Source organism: Cervus canadensis, chromosome 22 (assembly GCF_019320065.1).
Source record: "Cervus canadensis isolate Bull #8, Minnesota chromosome 22, ASM1932006v1, whole genome shotgun sequence".
NCBI lineage: Eukaryota > Metazoa > Chordata > Mammalia > Artiodactyla > Cervidae > Cervus > Cervus canadensis.
Genome location: NC_057407.1, coordinates 52242075 through 52264387, shown reverse-complemented (window position 1 = coordinate 52264387; position 22313 = coordinate 52242075). Strand labels below are relative to the sequence as shown.

General features: G+C 48.2%; 1 protein-coding gene and 1 non-coding gene across 4 annotated transcripts in view; both read left to right on the top strand.

Annotated features, from left to right (window-relative positions):
* Window positions 1-610: 610 nt before the first annotated feature.
* CMTM7 (CKLF like MARVEL transmembrane domain containing 7) overlaps window positions 611-22313 on the top strand; it is a 46739-nt gene continuing 25036 nt past the window's right edge. Inside the window, exon 1 of one of the 3 annotated variants that reach the window (XM_043442725.1) lies at window positions 611-854. In XM_043442725.1, coding sequence (XP_043298660.1) covers window positions 696-854 — 159 coding nt within the window. In that variant the 5' untranslated portion in view covers window positions 611-695. The remainder of the gene's footprint in view (window positions 855-22313) is intronic. The other 2 variants (XM_043442727.1, XM_043442726.1) reach the window with 2 other exon arrangements.
* On the top strand, window positions 18691-18763 carry TRNAG-UCC. The gene has a single exon. It is a non-coding gene; the product is annotated as a tRNA-Gly (tRNA).

The window sequence follows — 22313 nt, the reverse complement described above, 5'->3', positions numbered from 1 at the left end:
TGATATGCTTGCTCATTTGAAACATAACCCAGAACGCGGGAAACAGCATCTCTCTTGGATAGCTGTTTGACAGCTTCTTCTAGAGATAAACCTATGCACACTTTGTGACCCAGCAAACCCAGTGATAGTTACCCGCCCCCCCAGAGAAATGAGAGCTTCTGTCCACCAAAAAAGTGGACAAACGAAAAAGCAGCAAAACGAATCTATAGCGACAGGAAGTGGGAAAAGAGCGATGGAACTTTTCCCCCGTGGGCGGTGATTATACAGATGTACACTCATACAGAACAATTAATGGAGCTGAACACGGAAGGTTTGGGCATTTCAGTGAGTGTAGTTTATACTTCAGGGGCCCTTAGCACACATCCGCAGCCGCGCCCACACCAGATCCCAGGAGGCTCAGACCAGCTGTGCCCGGCCTCGCCCACCTCGGAAAGGCTAACACTCGGGGCATCCGTTTCCCTCGCCCCCTCCAGTCCAACTTCCGCGCCTCCCCGAGGGCGGAGGCTGCAGCCACCTTTCAGCTGCGCCCCGGCCTGTGGGTGGGTGGGCGTCGCCCGCGCGGGCCCGGGGCTTTGCGCCCCGCCCACCAAGGCCCCGCCCCTCCACACAGAGGCCCCGCCCACACAGGCCCCGCCCCTCTGGTACTGGCCCCTGGCCTCCGCCGCCGGAGGCGGCCCGCGGGCAAGGGCCGCGCGATGTCGCACGGAGCCGGGCTCGTCCGCACCACGTGCAGCAGCGGCAGCGCCCCGGGAGCCGGAGCCGGCGCGGGGCCGCTGGGCGTGAGCTCCTTGGAGAATCTGCTGGATCCCATCTACCCCCGCACCCACGGGGCGATACTGAAGGTGGCGCAGATGGTAAGAGAGGCCAGGGCGCGGGCCGGGGTCCTGCGGCGTGACGCGGAGAGCAGGGTCCGGGGAGCGGACGCGGCTGCGGCGGGAGCATCGCGCCCCGGGCGGGGTCGCGAGTCACCCCAGTCAAGTTGAAGGGGGCTTCCTCCGGCGAGGAACTCGGCGCACCCCCCCGGCCTGCTCCCCCGGCCCCTGCTCCGGGCTCCCAAGTTTCTCCAGCCGCTCCGCGGGGTCGGTCTGCCTGGGACCGTAAGAAACCACGGCCAAAGTTCCCGAGCGTCTTCCTTCCTCTTCTCGGGCCGCGCCGCTTCGGACCCGCGCAGGGGGTGGGGAGTGCCAGGGGCGGCGCTCAGGCCGCGGAAGCCGACCTCTTCCAGCGCTCTGGCCGCCGCGTCTTCCTCGCGAACCCCGCGCCGCTGGGCTTCCTGCCACCCGAGCGGCCTCGCCCGAGCGCGGGGTCCACGGCCCGGCCTTCCCGGGGGCAGAAGGCGCGGGGACCCTTGGGGCAGCTGTCCCGGGCCCTGCCCCTCGACTCCCAAGGGAGGGCTGGCCCTCGGGGCCGCTGGACGGCAGTGGTCACTGGGGAGGCCTCTGTACTTTGTTGGGGAGTGGGCATCTCCGGAAAGGGAGCCGGGCGGGACAGAGGCGGGGGCCTCCAGCAGGGCAGACCTTGCCCCGGCGTGTTCCCCATTCTTCTCTCTCTTCCCAAGTTTTTCTTCCTCACAAGTTTTAAACCTGAAACACCTTTCCCCTTCGTCTGATGTGTTTGGAAACTCGGCCGGGCTCTTTTTGATTCCACTCCTGATAATGTTTGCAGCGAGAATGGTAGAGGAGAAAGTGGTAGTTTTGAAAGGAGGGAGGCATGGGGCTTATACACAAGGCCACAGACCCAGAGGCCGGGCCTGCCTGGACACAGCGTGAGGGCCTCACAGGCATCCACAGCTCTGTTACTCTGGGGGCCAAGGGTGTGTAGAGGGGGCTCTGGTTTCCTGCTTAGGCCAGACCTGAAGGGAAGAGGGACTGAGTTCCCTTTTCTCAAAGAAGAGCATCTAGATGGACTAAAAATTAGGAAGTGGAAGTATTTTAGCTACTAACCAAAATAAATCATGTGCAGCTGTGTTGGCTTTGAGTAGGGCATTTTGGGGGATTCAGACTGAGAGATCTGATCAGCCAAATAGAGGGGACCTACCTACCTCCCCATCCTTAAGAAAGATGAATGGGAGCCTTGGAAGGTGTATCAGGAGCTGAATGATGAGTTTGGTGGACAAAGATTGGGGTCAGAGCCTCTATTTTCATCCATAAGTTTAATAGACACACACAGTGGAGAAGAGAAACCTCCCCTTCATTCAGCTTCTAAACTAGCCTCTTACCTTTGGCCCTTGGGCCAAGTTGCAGGTGACAGTGATGGCCTGATGTCCCAGAGAGAACAGAGACTTGGAGAGTTGCATCTCTGAGTGCCCAGAAGGTTCTTAACACCTTCTTCCTTCCCTGGGGACTGCCCTGTGGATGCAGGCTGGTTTGAGCAGACCCTCTGGGAGTGAAGTTGCTGTTGCCATGGTCATATTACTACACAGAGACCATTTAGGGCTGATCTCCTCCTCCTCCTCCTCTTCTCTGGGAGTCCCCCCAAATCCACTACTCGAGGAAGGAAGGCCCATCTGGATCCTCACAGAGTGTGAGCTGGAGGTGGGCCTCCTGGCATCATCCAAGTCCTTGAGGGGCCTGAGCTGGAAGGAGTGCCCTGACCCCTGCAGGCATCCAGAGGGCCTTCCTGGGGCTCCCCCAGCACCCCTCATCATTTTATTTGTTCATCAGACTTTGGTGAGTGCCATGTTCACCTCTGTTTCTCCGGAAACAGATGGCTGTGACAAAGCCCTTGCCCTCAAGGATTCTGTGGTTTTGCTGAGAAGACAGACTTGTCCCCAAACTGCCTGGTTGAGGAGTTGAAAGATCTGTGGTTGCCCACATAAGGAAGGAAGGACGGAGGGAAGATTAAGGTGACATTTGAGTTGAATCTTGAGTTGAGTGTGGGTGTGTCAGGCTGGGCATGCCCTGTTGGCCTCCTAGTGACTTTAGTCCGGCGATTCTGGGCAGGGGGACGTAGAAAGGAAGGAGGTAGGGTGAGAAGAGGGCCAGTGCTGGGCAGTTCTTCCTGACATTTAGAGAGGGGTTTATCTCTCTTATTGAGCATCTGCTCTCTTCTTACCTCTGTAGAAGCCAAGCCTGTGGAGTACAGCCGTTAACAAGATAGATCCTTTCGGCAGAGACTGTGACATTTGCAGAACCATAATAAGGACAGAGAATCAGAATGTAGTTTCGTAAGCAGTGAAGATGGCAACCTTAAGTGTCTTCCAGAAACTTCCTTTTTTTAAAGTTTTATTTTCAGTCACGCTGTGCAGCTTGTGGAATCTTAGTTCCCTAATCAGGGATTGAACCCAGGCACTCGGCAGTCAGAGCACCGAGTTCAAACTACTGGACCACCAGAGAATTCCTAGAAGGTTCTTTTATTTACTCAGTAAATATAGAGCACCTGCTGTATGCTAGGACAGTGTGGAAGGCCCAGTGAACAAGAAGGGTCAGGAACAGCCCCTGACCTCTTTATAGTATAATTGGGAAAATAAACATTAAGTGGTTTTAAATATAAAATTGTACACTGGGACAAAAGTTATGAACAAGAGGCCCATAGAGCAGCAGTCCCCAACCTGTTGGGCACCAGGCACCAGTTTCATGGAAGACAATTTTCCATGGACTGAGGGCGGGAGATGGTTCAGGATGATTCAAGTGCATTACATTTATTGTGCACTTTCTTTCTATTATTATTACATCAACTCCATCTCAGATCATCAGGCATCAGATCCCAGACGTTGGGGACCCCTGCCGCAGGGAATTAACTGGGAGGTCTACCCTGTCAGGGAGGTAAGAAAGGGCTTTTCTGTGGAAGGGATATTTGGAGGATAAGGGAACAGCATTGCCAGAAGAAGGAAGAGCACAGACAGGGGCTCAGTGACCGGAGGAAGGAGGAGTGATGATGGTTGGAGGGAAGGGGACAGGGCTGGGAATGGTGTGAGTGAGTCTGGAGAAATATGCCAGGACTAGCCCATCCAGGGTCTGCCGGAGCGTGCTGAGAATACACTGCTTGTTCTGAGATTATCCTGGAAGTAATCATATCAGTATCAATTCACTATTGAAGCGATGGTTCTCAACCTGGGACTGCACAGCCCCCTGGGGTCATTTTGGAACTTCATGGAAATTGTCTTTTGGTTGTCTTTGGGATTAGGATCGTATCCAGGATGTGTTTCATTCATTTCAGCAAAATAATGAAGGCATGACAATTACTTAACTATCCTAAAGAGAGGTGTTATCAGGAATACTATTGAAGGAGGAGACTAAGTAGGTGTGTGAGTCTGGGGAGAGTTCCTGAGTTTTCCTGGCTTCCTAAAGACTTTCTAGGAGTGTGGGGCAAGTACAGACTTCCCTTGGGTATTCACAGCCCACATCCCAGATGGAGTTAGACGGTGGGGGATCGCAGCCTCTGATACAGCCATGAAAAGACCTGTTAGTGGAGAATGAGCAAGCATAGCCCAGAATGGCTCACCTTTCATGTTCTGTCTCAGGTCTGTGTGGAAGGAGGAGCCCCAGTTTGGTTCCCAAATGCAGTTGGCATTCCCATGCCCTGTTTCATGGCAGCTGGAGGGTTGTGAGCAGCAAAGAACCTCATGTCATGAGTTTTTGACCCTTTGGGACTTCCCTGGTGGTCCAGTGGCTAAGACTCCAAGTTCTTAATGCAGGGGGCCTGGCTTTGATCCCTTGTCAGGGAACCAGATCCCACATGACACAACTAAGACCTGACCTAGCCAAAAAATAGTCTTTCACCCCAACCCAATCCCAATCCAACAACAAGAAACTGCTGTCCATCAATGGTCAAACAAATAAAAATAATAAGACGTAACTTACAGGCTTTATTCCCGATAACAGAAGTAATACTTGTTCATTGTAGAAACTTCGGGAAACCAAGAAAAAACTAGACCCTCCCATTCCCTCTCCCCCCGGGTTTATTACTGAAAGTAAAATTTTACACTATTTCATAGGCGACACACAATTTGCGGTTGCTGGTTTTGTCTTATTTTTAGAAAAGTAGGATGACACGCTACAGTTTTGTAAAGTGCTTTTATTTGCTTAACAGGTAATGGGTGATTTTTTCATGTCACCTAAGGTTTGCACGCAATGAGGTTTTCAACAGTGTTTTTGCAGCCAGTTATAAGTGCATCATGGTTTGTGTGACCAGCCCCCTCCCCTGTTTTTGTGGCTCGAGGAGCTTCCAGTTCTGCCTGTGGATGAACAAGACAGTGATGAACCGCCCTGCGGAGAAGTTTTGGTGTGCAAAGCCATTAATCCTTCCTTTGGATAAATGGCCATGACCTTTCACAGAGAGAGAGATGGAGTGCGTCTTGCCCTGCTGAGCATGCTGGCATTAAACAACTCTCTAGCCTTGTTAACGTCCAGAAATCAATGATTGTCTCTGTATCATCCAGAAATTTCCAGGAGCCAAATGTGGTAGTAATAATATTTTAAGTCACAGTCTTCTTTTCGGTGTCTGATGGTTTAGAAAAGAAACAGGTGGGCTAAAAGACTTTGTTAAGGGTTTTATTTTCTTTTTTTAAGAGCTTCATAAGAAAAGATTTATTTCTTTGACATTAACATCAGTCATTGGTTGCTGGTGTGAAAATATCTCCTTTTTAATTCTTTGACTCAAGGGTGATACCGTTGGTCAGAGTAGTCAACGTGTCCTTTTCAAAAGCAAGAGGTCTTGGAGAAATCTGTGTGTCCAGAATGAAATAAGAACTGTATAATGTCCATTGCAGTCTCTCTCTTTTATCACATACTTTTGATGTGGACCATTTTTAAAGTCTTTGTGGAACTTGTTACAGTGTTGCTTCTGTTTCTTATGTTTGGGTTTTGTGGCCACGAGGTATGTGGGATCTTAGTTCCCCGACCAGGGATCAAACCCGCACCCCTCAGTACTGGAAGGCTCAGTCTTAAGCACTGACCCACCAGAGAAGTCCCTCTTTTCATCCAATACTTTGAAAGGCAGTTGTGTTTAAGCAATGGCAACAGCCTCCACGTACATCGGAAGGATGACGACACCTCATGGGTGTGAGGATTTATTTATTCAGGCTGCAGACCATGTGGATTTCCTAGCTACTGGCAAGAGTTCCCCTGCAGGACACCCCAAATAACTGCACCCCGATCCGGAGCCACTGGCCAGAGGAGAGGGTCCTGATGAAAACAGCAGCTGAAGGGGTCCATCAGGCTAGGGGACGAGGGTGGGGGTTGGGGGGCTGTGTGTGGTCTCACATGAGTCCAGACAGTCTCACAGGGTCCCTGGCATCACCGTGGATCCTGGAGACCCTCCAGAACATTCCGAGGCCTCCCTATGTGGGTCAGCGCATTCATTTCAGTTCTTTCCTCCCTTCCTCCCAGGCACATCCCCTGCTCTCCAGGCTGACGCTTCCTGCCTGGGGGCCCCTGGCCGCCCATCTGTTTCCTCACCCTGCCATCTGCCCGCGGCACCGGCCCAGGCCTGCCGCCCGGGAGCCTCCCAGTGACCCGCCGCCTGCCTCATGCTGTCCTCCTTTGTCACCAGTTTGGCTCAGAGGTTTCTTTGCCCGCTGCTCACTCCCGGGCATTCCTCTGCCGGGTTCTTAGCAACCCCCTGGCATTGGTGGCCTGGCTCAGGGCCTGGCACTGGCTGCTGGCCCTCCATCCCCTAGCCTTCCTGAGAGATGAGGGCTCGCAAGGAGAAGGGGCCCTCTTCCCAGCGCAGCCGCATCCTCTGGACCAGCGGCAGTCCTGGTCCAGCCTTTGACCTGGTCTGCGTTTTACTTGGCAGTGACAAGGCTCTTCCTTTCCCTGGGGCAGCCTTTTCCCTTTAAAGAGATAGGTGGACAGATTCATTGATAGAGAAAGAGAGAAGTTGTCTCGAAAGTGGTTGCCACACATTACCTGCAGAAGAGATTGCTGTGAAACTTCAGAGTAATGCGGGTATCACTCTCATTCATAGAGGTGGAGACACTGAAAGGAATTCAGAAGGGAGTAGGAAAGGGAGAGGAGAAATGAAATAAATGCTTTTGGGCACAGGGTGACTTGGACCTTCTGGAGTGCAGAGAATGACCTCCATACTAAAGAGAGCATGACCTCCATACCTTTTTACTCACTTCTTCCTCTTAGGTTTTCTTTTTTTTTCTTTTCAATTTTTATTAATTTATTATTTTTTTTGGCTGCTCTGGGTCTTCGTTGTGGCATGCGGGCTCTCTAGTTGGGGTGCTTGGGCTGAGTTGCAGCATGTGGGATCTTAGTTCCCCCACCAGGGATTGAACCTGGGCCCCCTGCTTTGGGAGCGTGGAGTCTTATCCACCAGACCACCAGGGAAGTCCCCTCTTAGGTTTTCTTTATTCCCCTAGGGAGGCGGCAATAATGCTAGTATTGTTTAAAGGGAAGTCTTTTTAAAACTTTTTCTCTCATATGATGAAAGTGATACTTAGCTAATAATAATAGTAATAATAATAGCATTTATCATACATTGAGTTCCTGTTAGGTGACAATGACTAGGCTAGGTGTTTTACATGTGTGGGCTTATTCAGTCCTCAGAATAGGTAGTTCCTATAATTATCTGCATCTTACAGATGAGGAAACAGAGAAATTTGGCAACTTGCCCAAAATCACAAAGCCATAAATAATGAAGCTGCATTTGGGGCAGTTTGAGTCTAGATCTTGAATTCATAAAAGGACAACTTGGAGTCACTCTTTTTCATTATCAATATGCCATGAAAAGTTTCCCGTGTCTTTAAACCTTTTCTTTTTTTTTCTAATTACTTATTTGGCTGTACTGGGTCTTGGTTGTAGCACAGAGGCTCTTTGATCTTCTTTGCTGCATGCAAGATCTTTAGTTGCAGCGTGTGGGAGCTAGCTAGTTCCCAGACCACGGATTGAACCCAGGCGCCCTGCCTTGGTAGTGCAGAGTCTTAACCACTAGACCACCTAGGAAGTCCCCTCATGTTATTAAATCTTAGCTGGAAAGGATGCTGTGGTAACTACATACGAGTCCATTATTTGGTTAGAGGACCCACCTGGCTCCTCTTTGGTGGGCAGGCAGTCACAGAGTTAAAAGGAGGTGCTCTGAGATGTGCCAGTAGATGCTGGTGACAGTTTCACCTTTTGCCAGAGATGAACTCAGTCTGAGTGGGGAAATCCCTCTCTGGGGAATAGGACAGACAGAGTGTGTCGTATTTTAGAAAGCATTTCACATATTTCTCTCTGGGCCTCTGGAAGGCTTAAGAGGAAACCATTAGTAGCACTTCCCTGGCTCCCTGCTCAGAGAAGTAAGATTCTGCGTGTCACGTGGAGTGGCAAAAAAAAAAAAAGTGAAATCATTAGTATCATCCTGGTGTTATGTCCTAAGTTCCTCCCAAGAGAAGAACTAAAGGGCGAGTGTCTGCTTTGTCATGTTAGGCAATTTCACATGCAGTTTCCCTTGGCTAATCCTTAACGACTATTTGTTAATTATTTTCCCTTATTTTCATTGAATGAAGGCTGAGAGATTTTGTCACTTGCACAAGGTTGGAAAATTCTATTTATTTCTGGAGCCAGAATGGGATCCTAAGTGTGGCCACAGACTAACCCTTCCCCCCTCCATGGTGTGCTATCCCTCTGTGTGTGGCAGGCAGGCTCCAAGGCTCCCCCTCTGTGGCTGACACACCCTAGGGGGACCCCTCCCGTGAGTCCCTTGTTGTTCAGTTGTTCAGTTGTCTGTGATTTGTTGTCAGACTGTCAAGTGTCATGACTGTTGGCATGTTGTAGATCCCATGGGCTGCAGCATGCCAGGCCTCCCTGTCCATCACCAACTCCCGGAGCTTACTCAAACTCATGTCCCTCAAGTCAGTGATGCCATCCAGTCATCTTATCTTTTGTCATCCCCTTCTCCTCCTGCCTTCAATCTTTCCCAGCATCAGGGTCTTTTCCAGTGAGTCAGCTCTTTGCATCAGGTCGTCATAGTATTGGAGCTTCAGCTTCAGCATCAGTCCCTTCAGTTAACATTCAGGGTTGATTTCTTTTAGGATGGACTGGTTTGATCTCCTTGCAGTCCAAGGAACTCTCAAGAGTCTTCTCCAATACCACAGTTCAAAAGCATCAATTCTTCGGCGCTCAGCCTTCTTTACAGTCCATCTCTCACATCCATACATGACCACTGGAAAAACCGTAGCTTTGACTAGATGGACTTTTGTTGGCAAAGTAATGTCTCATCCCATGAGTCACAACCCTATGCAGTTCCATCCTCTGAAGTGTGGACCGGACCTTCGACTTTTTCTCACCATTCAGTTCAATTCAGCTCAGTCGTGTCCAACTCTTTGCGACCCCATGAGTCGCAGCACGACAGGCCTCCCTGTCCACCAGCAGCTCCCGGAGCTTACTCTAACTCATGTCCATCAAGTTGGTGATGCCATCCAGCCATCTCATCCTCTGTCGTCTCCTTCTCCTCCTGCCCCCAATCTCTCCCAGCATCAGGGTCTTTTCCAATGAGTCAACTCTTCGCATGAGGTGGCCAAAGTATTAGAGTTTCAACTTCAGCATCAGTCCTTCCAATGAACACCCAGGACTGATCTCCTTCAGGATGGACTGGTTGGATCTCCTTGCAGTCCAAGGGACTCTCAAGGGGACTATCAAGAGTATTCTCCAACACCACATGTCAAAACTGCAGTTTTTCGGTGCTCAGCTTTCTCACATTCCAGCCCCTCTCACATCCATATAAACTACTGGAAAAACCATAGCCTTGACTAGATGGACCTTTGTTGGCAAAGTAATGTCTCTGCTTTTTAATATGCTGTCTAGGTTGATCATAAATTTTCTTCCGAAGAGTAAGCATCTTTTTATTTCATGGCTGCAGTCACCATCTGCAGTGATTTTGGAATCCCCCAAAAATAAAGTCAGCCACTGTTTCCACTGTTCCCCATCTATTTGCCATGAAGTGATGGGACCAGTGCCATGATCTTACTTTTCTGAATGTTGAGCTTTAAGCCAACTTTTTCACTCTCCCTTTCACTTTCATCAAGAGGCTTTTTAGTTCTTCTTCACTTTCTGCCATAAGGGTGGTGTCATCTGCATATCTGAGGTTATTGATATTTCTCCCGGCAATCTTGATTCCAGCTTGTGCTTCCTCCAGCCCAGCATTTCTCATGATGTACTCTGCATATAAGTTAAATAAGCAGGGTGACAATATACAGCCTTGAGTACTCCTTTTCCTATTTGGAACCAGTCTGTTGTTCCATGTCCAGTTCTAACTGTTGCTTCCTGACCTGCATACAGGTTTCTCAAGAGGCGGTCAGGTGGTCTGGTATTCCCATCTCTTTCAGAATTTTCCACAGTTTATTGTGATCCACACAGTCAAAGGCTTTGGCATAGTCAATAAAGCAGAAATAGATGTTTTTCTGGAACTCCCTTGCTTTTTGATGATCCAGTGATTGTCAATTGATCTCTGTTCATCTGCCTTTCTAAAACAACTGAACATCTGGAGTTCACGGTTTACACATTGCTGTAGCCTGGCTTGGAGAATTTGAGCATTACTAAGTGTGTGAGATGAGTGCAATTGTGCAGTAGTTTGAGCATTCTTTGGGATTGCCTTTCTTTGGGATTGGAATGAAAACTGACCTTTTCCAGTCCTGTGGCCACTGCTGAGTTTTCCAAATTTGCCGGCATATTGAGTGAAGCACCTTTACAGCATCATCTTTCAGGATTTGAAATTCTCAGCATTAAGGAATAGCAAAGGAGATGTGATGTCATTCCCCTGGTTATGTGATGTGCCAGGGGGAAGGGATGCTGCAGATGTAATTAAAGCTCCAAGTCAGTTGATTCTGAGTTGATCAAGATGAAGTTATCTTCAGATGAAAGTCCCTCAGTCATGTCCGACTCTTTTTGACCCCATGGACTGTAGCCCGCCAGGCTCCTCTGTCTGTGGGATTCTCCAGGCAAGAATACTGCAATGGGTAGCCATTCCCTTCTCCAGGGGATCTTTCCCATTCAGTGATTGAACCCGGGTCTCCTGCATTGCAGGTGGATTCATTCTTTACCATCTGAGCCATCAACCTGGCTTAATCAGATGACAGTCCTTAAGAAAGACACTGGGTTCTTCCCAAAGGGAGAGATTCTCTTGCTGACCCCGGAGAACTAACCTGCCTTCCTGGGCCCAGCGGAGGCCACGTGGGGTGCAGCTATGGGTTGTGTCTAGAAGCTGAGAGCAGCCCTCAGCTGAAATCAGCCAGAAAATAGGACCCCATAGTTGCAAAAGCGCATGAGCTTGGGTGAGAACTCCAAGCCTCAGAGGAAACCCCAGCCAAGCCCCCACCTCGACCGCAGCCTCATGAGACCCTGAGCAGAAGACTAGCAGAGCTCCCGACTGCTGGAAACTGTGAGATTTTAAATGAATATCAGTTTAAGCTACCTACTTGGGGTAATTTGTTAGGCAGCAGGAGATATCTCATACACCCACAGAAACCCGTGTCTCCTGCATGAGATCTGGTGCTTTCACGGCTGCTCCTCAGCCAGAAAAGAAGGGGAGTGGAGCGTCAACAGCCGTGCAGGAGGTAGGAGGTACAGTGGCCATTGAAAAAATATATTTACTTTACTTGGCTGCATTGGATCTTGGTTACGGCTTGTAGGATCTCTGTTGTGGCACTTGAGCTTACCCTGTGGCATATGGGATCTTAGTTCCTGGACCAGGGGTCGAACCCATGTTCTGCACATTGCAAGGTGGATTCTTAACCATCAGACCACCAAGGAAGTCCTTACAGTGGCCATTTTTACCATAACAATTAGATAAGTTTTTATCTCGGCTGTGGTCTTGTGCAGTCAACCTGTTGGTTGGAATCCTTGCTCTGGGCATTGTGCTAAATGCTTCAAAAGCCAAGAATTCACTCACTGTTAGGACCCAGGTTCAGATCTTCCCTGGTGGCTCATATGGTAAAGCGTTTGCCTATAATGCCGGTAGACCCCAGTTGAATCCCTGGGTCGGGAAGATCCCCTGGAGAAGGAAATGGCAACCAACTCCGGTACTCTTGCCTGGAAAATCCCATGGATGGAGGCTGGCAGACTACAGTCCATGTGGTCACAAAGAGTCAGACTCAACTGAGGGATTTTCACTTGAAGAGAACATTCTTTTCATCAGCTCAGAGTCAACTGATTTGGAGCTTTAATTACTCACCTCTGCGGCATCCCTTCTCCCCAGCATGTGACATAACCATGGGAATGACATCACATCTCCTTTGCTATTTCTTAATGCTTAGAACAGTATTTCCACTTTACATACAGATGAGGAGACTGTGCGGGGAGTTTAAATACCTTCTGTGCAGAAGAATGGCCATAAGACAGGCCTCCACTGCCCAGCAGTCCCACTGTCCTCCAGGGTCCCTTCCTAGAGCCATTCTAAAAAATGAAAATGCTGATCCTCACAGTAACTGTGGTTTTACAACTGTTAAAAGTGTATTTCCTATTTTTGAGTAGATAACATTCACACCATCAAGATTTTAAAAGTGCATAAACTCTTCCAGTTTCCACATTTCCTTCCTGGAGGCTCCCACTGATAACTGTTTTCTAATATATCATCAGGAGTTATTCATAGTTTATGTTTCAGTGTGTTCTACACACAGAGAGGTAAAATATTAATCTCTCCATTGGCTTTCCGCCTTGGGGATCATTCCGTATGCATTCAGAGTGTTCTCATTCTCCTCATGTTCCTTAAGAGCTGCGTTGTGTCCCAGAGAATGGATTGACCATATTGTTTTTTAACCAATCCCCTGTTGATGGGCACTTGGGTTATTTCTCATCTTTTGTTATGTCGAAGTGCTGTCGTAGATACCATTTTACATATCATAGTTCTCTGTGTGTACAAGCTTATAAGAAGGAGAAATCCCTGAAGGTGGAATTCCTAGGCCCGCCAGCTGTTGCCTGCCCTTGGCCATTTTTTCGTCTGTTCTGTAACTCAGATTCTCAAACATCTCCTGTGATCTCCTCCCAGGGGGTGTCAGAGGTTTTCCACATCCACTGTCATTGGGAGGCTCTACTTGGGGTTCAGGGTTCAGAGTTCAAGCTCTCTAGACTCGTACTTGACTTAAGATGTTAGGGACCAGAAAAGCCTGGAGAACAAGAAGACCTGTGTGATCAGCATAGTTAGAATTTCCCAGAATCCATCACAGGGAGTGTTGAAGTCAAGCTTCTTAAAAATAGAGCTCGAGATGGGGATTCTTTTACTTATTTAATAATATGTATTTTTATTGGAGTATAGCTGCTTTACAGTGTCATGCTAGCTTCTGCCGTATAGCAGAGTGACTCGGCTGTGTGTGTACACGCACCCCTCTGTTTTTCCTCCCTCCCCATCTAGGTCCCCACAGAGCTCTGAGTAGATCCCCTGTGCCTTGCAGGAGGTCCTCAGTAGTTCTCTGTTGTGTACATGGATTGTGGATCCCAGTCTCCCAGTCCATCCCACTCTCCCGTCCCGCCTTGGTGTCCATGCTTTCGTTCTCTGTGTCTGTGTCTCCGTTTCTGCTTTGCAAATAAGATCACCTCTGCCTTTTTTTCCCCCCTAGATTCTACATATGTGGGTTAATAGCAATATTTGTTTTTCTCTTTCTGACTGACTTCACTCTGTTTGACCGTCTCTAGATTCGTCCATGTGTCAGCATATGGCACAGTCCTGCTCCTTATTATGGCTGAGTAATAACTCCTGCAAAAATTGCCTGAGTGAGGGCTGCAGTCCAGGGCAGGGGAGGACTAGACCATGGGTTTGAGAAGTCTAGCCTCAGCCTGATCTTGGCGGGAGCTCTGGAGAGTGAGGGGTCCCAGAGAGATGCTCCCATTTGGGGCAGTGGAGCTGGGCTTTGGTTCTGTTCATTGGCTGCAGACCAGAGAAGGGGAGTCGATAAACTCAGGATGGGGGGCCTCTGAGCCAGACAGCTCCCACTGTGCAAGGAAAATCTTTAGAAGGTTGCAGGTGGGCGGAGTGAGCTGCGCCCTCTGCGGTAGCTGGGATGTGGACACTGACCTGGTAAAGGGGAGCTCAGTGGAGCCGGGGTGTCCCTGAGAGCTCAGTTGGTGAAGAATCCGCCTGCAACGTAGGAGACCCCGGTTCGATTCCTGAGTCAGGAGATCTGCTGGAGAAGGGATAGGCTACCCACTCCAGTATTCTTGGGCTTCCCCGGTGGCTCAGCTGGTAAAGAATCCGCCTGCAATGAGGGAGACCTGAGTTATATCCCTGGGTTGGGAAGATTCCCTGGAGAAGGGAAAGGCTACCCAGTCCAGTATTCTGGCCTGGAGAATTCCATGGACTGTATAGTCCATGAGGGGTCGAAAAGAGTTGGACATGACTGAGTGACTTTCACTTTCACTTTTCACTCACTTTCAGTGGAGCAGCGCCTGCCTGTGTTTCTCGGGAGCCTTTGGAATGAACGGCTTTGCCTCTGGTTGATCCCTGACAAGGCCCTAAGGTGGTGTGCTCTGGGGACACGCAAACCTGACCGAAGCCTCCCTCCACCTGCAGAACTGGTTTATCAGTATTTTTCCCTGGGGCACACCCTGGATCTGCAAGGCCAGTCTGCACCGAATTCGGATGTTACTTTTTGCTGTTCATTTAAACAGTTTTGTTATTTTTGTTTTCAACTCTCATTTGAAACGAGGGGAGATGAAAAGAAATCAATATTTACTGAATGAAAAAATAAAATCAATAGGAACCAAAGTTATTTCTGTAACCTTTCAGGAAAGAATTGTGAGCAGTATCATGGTGGTATAAATAACTTGACCATATCTATTTTAACTCCTTGGAGGGACCTAATGATTTCAGAGATGGGGGCCTTATTGATATATCGTGTTTGTTGTGAGTCTCACATGGGGAAGGTAAGAAGAAGCACCACTGACCTTGTGTTGACAATGTGCCATTGGTTTTACAAGGGTCCTCAAGTGTCATCATTATGGAGCAGTGTTGACTGACTGCCACTTTGGGCAGAGGACAAGCTGCAGTGTATACGAGAGAAATTAACACAACATTGTAAATCAAAGCAAAACTGCAGTGTAGGGACGTCCCTGGTGGTCCAGTGGTTAAGACTCTGCCTCCCAATGCAGTGGGGCATGAGTTTGATCCCTGACTGGGGAGTTAAGATCCCACACGCCTCTGGGTGTGCCTGAAAAAAACACCCTGCAGTGTGACATGCATCCCCTAAAGCTGATGGGCGTCTCCTTGCGGACGGAACGTCTACCATCACAGTTTGTTGTGTACATTTGGTTCCAGACCACCGCAGTAAAGTGAGTATCACAGTAAAGTGAGACATGAATTTTTTGGTTTCCCAGTGTTATATAAAAATTATGTTTGTACTGTATTGTGGTCTATTACCTCTGCAATAGCATTATGTCTAAAAAATGTACATACCTTAAGTGAAAAATATACTCTATTGCTAAAAAAAAAATGCTAACCATCATCTGAGCCTTCATGTGTCATTGTCTTTTTGTTACTGGAGGATCTGGCCTTGATATTTGATGACTGCTGACCGATCAAGGTGGTTATTGCTGAAGGTCAGGGCAACTATGGCAATTTCTTAAAATAGGACAACAGCGGAGATTGCCGCATAGATTGACACTTCCTTGCATGAACGACTTCTCTGCAGCCTACAGTGCTATTTGGCAGCACTTGACCAAATAGTGGAGAACTTCTTTCAAAACTGGAGTCAGTCCTTTCAAACCGTGCCACTGCTTTATCACCTTAGTTTATGTAATATTCTAAGTCCTTTGTTGTTATTTCAGCAAACTTCGCAACATTTTCACCAATAAACTTCACAACTCTGTCTCAAGACACCACTTCCTTGGCTCTTCCGTAAGAAGTGACTTCTCATCCACTCAAGCTTTATCAGGAGAGGCAGCAATTCATCCTCATCTTCAGGGTCTACTTCTAATTCTAGTTCTCTTGCTGTTTCCACCATATCTGCAGTTACTTCCCCTACTGAAGTCTTGAAACCCCTTGAAGTCATCTATGGGGGTTGGATTCAACTTCTTTCAAATTCCTGTTAATGTTGATATCTTGACCTCTTCCTGTGAATCATGAATTTTCTTCATGGCAGTGACAATGGTGGATCCTTCCCAGAGGTTTTCAGTTAACTTTGCCCAGATCCATAAGAGGAACCCCTGTCTATGGCAACTGTATAGCATTACAAAATGTATTTATTAAATAGTAATACTTGGAAGTTGAAACGACTCCTTGATCCATGGGCTGCAGAATGAATGTTGTGTTGTGTGATAAGTCACTTCAGTCATGTCCAACTATTTGTGACCCTGTGGACCTAGCCTGCCAGGCTCCTCTGTCTGTGGGATTCTGTAGGCAAGAACACTGGAGTGGTTGCCATGCCCTCCTCCAGGGGATCTTCCTGACCCAAGGATCAAACCCATGTCTCTTATGTCTCCTGCATTGGCAGGCAGATTCTTTACCTCTAGCGCCACCTGGGAAGCCCAGCTATGTAGCCTTACAAAATGTATTTTTTAAATAATAAGACTTATAGCATACTAACACTTATATATGGAATTTAGAAAGATGGTAATAATAACCCTATATGCAAAACAGAAAAAGAGACACAGATGTACAGAACAGACTTTTGGACTCTGTGGGAGAAGGCGAGGGTGGGATGTTTCGAGAGAACAGCATCGAAACATGTATATTATCTATAGTGAAACAGATCACCAGCCCAGGTTGGATGCATGAGGCGAGTGCTTGGGCCTGGTGCACTGGGAAGACCCAGAGGAATCGGGTGGAGAGGGACGTGGGAGGGGGGATAGGGATGGGGAATACATGTAACTCCATGGCTGATTCATGTCAATGTATGACAAAACCCACTATAATATTGTAAAGTAATTAGCCTCCAACTAATAAAAATAAATGAAAATAAATAAATAAATAAAAATAAAAACATTTCTTGGCAAAATGCCTATTTACATTAAAAATAAATAAATAAATAATAAGACTTGAAAGTTGAAATGACCCGTGAGCTGCAGAATGAATGCTGTGTTAGCCGGCATGAAAACAACATTGACTTTGTACATCTCAGAGATCTTGGATGACCAGATGCCTTGTCAATGAGTGGTCAGATTTTGAAAGCAATCCTTTTTCAGAGCAGTAGGTCTTAAAATATTTAATAAACAATGTTGTAAACAGATGTGCTGTCATCCAGGCCTTGTTGTTCCATTTTGAGAGCATAGGCAGGGTAGATTTAGCGTAATTCTTAAGGGCAGCAGGATTTTCGGAATGGTAAATGAGCATTTAATGTTGCAATAGCCCAAAACAAGAAGATGAGCCTGTCCTTTGGAGTCAAGCATTGACTTTGTCTCCAGCTATGAAAGTCCTGTAGAGCATCTTCTTCCCTGCATGCGTGCTCAGTCCTGTCTGACCTTTGCTACCCCATGGATTGCCAGGCCCCTCTGTCTTTGATATTCTCCAGGCAAGAATACTGGAGTGGGTTGCCATTTTCTTCTCCAGGGATTCATTCCAACCCAGGATCAAACCTACATGTCCTGCATTGGCAGGTGGATCCTTTACCACTGAGCCACCTGGGAAGCCTGCTGTCTTCTTCCAGTAGAAGGGTATTTGTCTAAACTGAGAATTTATTTTATAGTGTGGTTAACCTTCGTGAATTATCTTATCTAGTTCTTCTGGAGAACTGGCTGCAGCTCAGCATCTGCACTTGCTGCTTCACCTTGCACTTTGATGTTAAGGAGACGGCTTCTTTCCTTCCATTTCATGAACCAACCTCTGCCAACTTCAGATTTTCTTCTGCAGCTTCCTCACCTCTCTCAGCCTTCCTGGAATTGAGGAGAGTTAGGGGCCTGACTCTGGATTAGGTATTGGCTTAAGGGAACGCTGTGGCTGGTTTGGTCTGCTACCCAGGCCACTGAAACTTTCTCCACATCAGCAATAAGGCTGTTTTGCTTTCTTATCATTATGTTTTTTTGCTGGAGCAGCACTTTTCATTTCCTTCAAGGATGTTCCCTTTGCATTCACAACTTGGCTAACTTTGGCGCAAGAGGCTGAACTTTCAGTCTGCCTGGGCTTTCAACACACATTCCTCACTAAGCTTAATCATTTCTAGCTTTTGATTTAAAGTGAGAGACGTGCGACTCCTCCTTTCACTTGAACAATTGGAGGCCATGGCAGGGTTATTAGTGGCCTAATTTCAGCATTGCTGTGTCTCAGGGAGCAGGGAGGCCTGCGGAGAGAGCGAAAGACGGAACGACTGGTCGGGAGACACAGTGCTATTTGTCCCCAGGGCTTGAGCGCACATTTCCCAAGAAGGCCCTTCTCTTACAAACTGCTCTACGGTTCGCTCTCAAGAGATCTGTGACATCAGTTCGGGTTTCACCAGTTGACCCACTAACGTCCTTTCTCTGGTCTAGCGTTGCCTTCAATGATTGTGTCTCTGCAGTCTCTTCAGTCTGGAATGGTCTGTCTGATTTTTCCTGACTTTGACACATGTGAGGAGTCCAGGACAGAGCAGCCCATCATTGGATGTTAAAGTCAGTGTGGCGGGAGCCTCTGACTCTTGGCGTTCCGTAGCCACCACGGAGGCAGGAGAGAAAGAAAGGGAAGAACATGTGTTTGGATCGTGGTGACCTTATCTCTATTTTACTACTTCTGTTGTCACAAAAGTCCCTTTCGCAGACTTGCTATCCAGAGCTAATAGTTCAAGTTGGACTTGATTGCATGTCCTATTAATAATAATTAATAAAACACAACAGCTTAGCTCAAAGATAACATCCTTGGGGGACTTCCCTGGTGGTCCAGTGGTTAAGACTCTGTGCTTCCAATGCAGAGGGCACAGGTTCGATCCCTGGTTGGGGGACTTAAAGGTGACATTCTTAGAAGAGTGGCTAAAGTTGCTTGAAGGATTATCACCCACCACATCCTGTTCTGTGAACTTGCCTGAATTACCTCACTTAATCCTCAACAACGGCCCTATCCTCTAGGTACTATTATTTTTCATATTTTTGGCCAAGCACCCGAGTCCATAGTACTTACACCGTCAGATATGGAGTCCGGCACAGGTACTTAGCAGTTCTCCAAAAACCAGGCTGCTTCTGCCGGGCTGCAGGCTCGTTTCTGGTTGATGGCTGTGCAGAGGCAGCTCATTGTCACCAACGGAGTGAGCAAGAAGGGCTGTTGGTTACTTCCTCTCTGAGGCTCTGCCAGGAGCAGGATCCTCTACTTTTTGAATGCAGGGGACTCCAAGCCCTATTTTGCATATTTAAAGATAAAGAATTGAAACAATCCAGGAGTCTGTAAATAGCCTGCTTTCCCTCCCTAACCCTACCCCTCCCAGCCTGGGAAGAATTTCCCAAAACCCCCACCTAAGGTGGTCCCCCCAGCCAGCCCCGCGCGCCGATTCCACCCAACTGCTGCCCCCGGCACTCTGTCCTGTCGCCCAGTTCTGCTTTCTTCCCAGCACTTCTTCACCTGAAATCCCCTTTCTTTCTTCTTCCTCACTTGGTGGTGGTGGGCTTTTCCACCAGGACGTGACTGAACCGCAAGGGGGCAGTGACCACCCTGTCTGGGTCACCAGGGGATGCCTGGAATTTAGAAAACACTCAAAATCTTGGTTGCTGTTGTTGTTTGTCTTAACTTAAAAAAAAATTTTTTTTTTTAATGAAAGTATAGTTGATTTGGGGCTTCCCGGGTAACTCAGTGGTAAAGACTCCACTTGTCAATGGAGGAGACGTGGGTTCGATCCCTGGATTGGGAAGATTCCCTGGGAAAGGAAATGGCAACCCTCTCCAGTATTCTTGGCCTGGGAAATCCCATGGATAGAGGAGCCTGATGGGCTACAGTCTCTGGGGTCGCGAAAGAGTTGGACATCACTGAGTGACTATGCAACAGCTACAATAGTTGATTTACAATGTTGTATTCATTACTGCGGTACAGCAGAGTGATTCAGTTATACACACAAATACATTCTTTTTTAAAAAATCCTCTTTTCCTTGGGACTTCCCCAGAGGTCCAATGATTAAGACCCTGCACTTCCAATGCAGGGGGCCTGGGTTCTATCCCTGGTTGGGGAACTAAGATCCCATGTGCTATGGGGTGCAGTCACACAAAAAAATTTTTTCCACTATAGTTCTTATAGGATATTGCATATAATTTCCTGTGCTATGCAGTAGGACCTTGTTGTTTATCCTTCCTATATAGAGAAGCTTACATCTGCTAACCCCAACCTCCCACTCCATCTCTCCCCCACCCCTCCCCCCTTGGCATCCACAAGTCTGTTCTCTGTGTCCATTCAGAATCTTTTTTTTTTCCTTGCATGAATGAAAGAAGATTTTCTTTACCAAAGCCTCTGTGAATAGCACTCGTTTCAGAAAAGTCAGCCTGGGTAAAGTGCTTGAGAGATGTGGATCTTCTTCTGAAGACCCAAAGCTAGTTATTAATCATGATCATGAATGGTGATAACGAGGGGAGAGGGGTGACCTGGCTATGGGAGGGCCCAAGTCACTGGCCTCAGGCCTGCAGGCCAGGAGGCAGAAGGGGGAGCCAGCGGGGAGAGGCTGAATGCCCGGCGTGGAGTTTCCGGTGGAGACGCAGTTCTGTGCTGGTGGCCAGTGTGGGAGAACCTTTCTTTTTTATTGAGTTGGGCTGACAGCTTTGCACTGACTCACACACTCAAAACGGGGGGTTCCGATGCCAGGGCAAACAAAGATGAGCCATGGGGTTAGAGAAGCATCTGCCGGTCTGTCCAGCTGTCAGGACTGGCTCCTGATTTAAAGCGTCACCAGCAAACTCTGAACAGTAGCATCGCCACAGTGGATTAAAGACTGAGGGCATAGTGTGCCTGACGCGGGCCGCTCACTCTCAGACTTCGATTTCTGGCTTGAGTGATGAGCCTCTGTGTGGTCCTGATCGTGGCGCTTCCCCTGGCAGAGGCTCAGCTTCGGGTCACTGCATCAGATGTTTATTTGGTGTCTCCTCTGTCCCAGCTGTTCGGGGGTACAGCAGTGAACAAGGCCGATCGTACCTTTCCCCTTGGGCAGAAGATGTAGAGGTGTTATACATCCTCACCCCCAAGGCCCCATTGTTTTAGGCGCTGCTGGAAAAGGAAGCTGGTGTTAACTGTGTGAGGACACAAATCTCATATCATCTAGAAAATTTATGCTCACTGAAAGAATTCTTTTAGACTGAACTAAATGGAGATTTTATATACTCTTGAAAGTCACTCAGTCGTGTCCGACTCTTTGCGACCCCGTGCCCTATACAGTCCATGGAATTCTCTAGGCCAGAATACTGGACTGGGTAGCCTTTCCCTTCTCCAGGGGATCTTCCCAACCCAGGGATCAAACCCAGGTCTCCCACATTGCAGGCGGATTCTTTACCAGCTGAGCCACCAGGGAAGCCCTTTTATATACTCTTGTGATTACCTAAAAAGGAAAATTGATGAAGGAAAATAAATCGGTGAAGATATTCCTAAAATGGCCCTTCTCTGTTAGCTTTTTTTTTTTAAGAATCTTTTTTTTTTTTTTAATATATTTTATTTATTGATTTTACTGCTCCAGGACTTAGTTGCAACACTCAGGCTCTTCATTCTTTGAGGCAGTATGTGGGATCTCGTTCACCGACCAGGGATCAAATTCAGGCTCCCTGCATCGGGAGCACAGAATCTTAGCCACTGGACCAGACCACCAGGGAAGTCCCTAAGGAGTCGTTTTTTTTTGTTTGTTTGTTTTTTAAGAATCCTTTTTTAAGTATTTTCGCATACTCTGGTCCTCTGTGTCATCAAGAGTGTGAGCAGTGCAGCGTTCCTTAGAAGAGTCCATGGAAGAACCGATAGCCATCGGTGCTGGGCTCATAAGCCAGCTGGCTTTTGACTCCTGGTTCTGGGAACGATGCCACACGTGCCCGGTTCACCATGTTGCCGTCTCCACCCCGCAACCTCTGGTCCCAGGGTTTCAGAGAGTGCTCTGCTCTGGCCTCGGGGGTTTTCTTACGTGTGCTGTGACGCCGTTCCCAAGTTTTGAGCCGGCACATGGCAGGCAATGGTAACTGCTTCACGACTGCTCTCCAGCCTGGCCAGCAGAAGGTGTAGGCCCATCTCTGGCTGGAGGGAACTGAAAATGTGAGAGACGGAGCATCTCTGAATCAGTGACGTGTGGATAGTGTGAGGGTGATGAGCCTTCTGCGGGAGGAGGCGGAGAAGGCCGTGATCTCAGCTAACCGGAGTCCTCCCAGCCTGCACTCATACCTGCCTGGGAAGGGAACCTGAGGCTGAGATCTGAGCCTGGGAAGAGAGTTCCGAAGGAGGCAACAGCCTGTGCAAAGGCGTAGAGTCGGAAAATATTCTTGATCAGCTCCCAAACTGGGCTTTTGGGTAGTGGTGCAGTATGGAAGCTCTATTTGTTGTTCTGTTG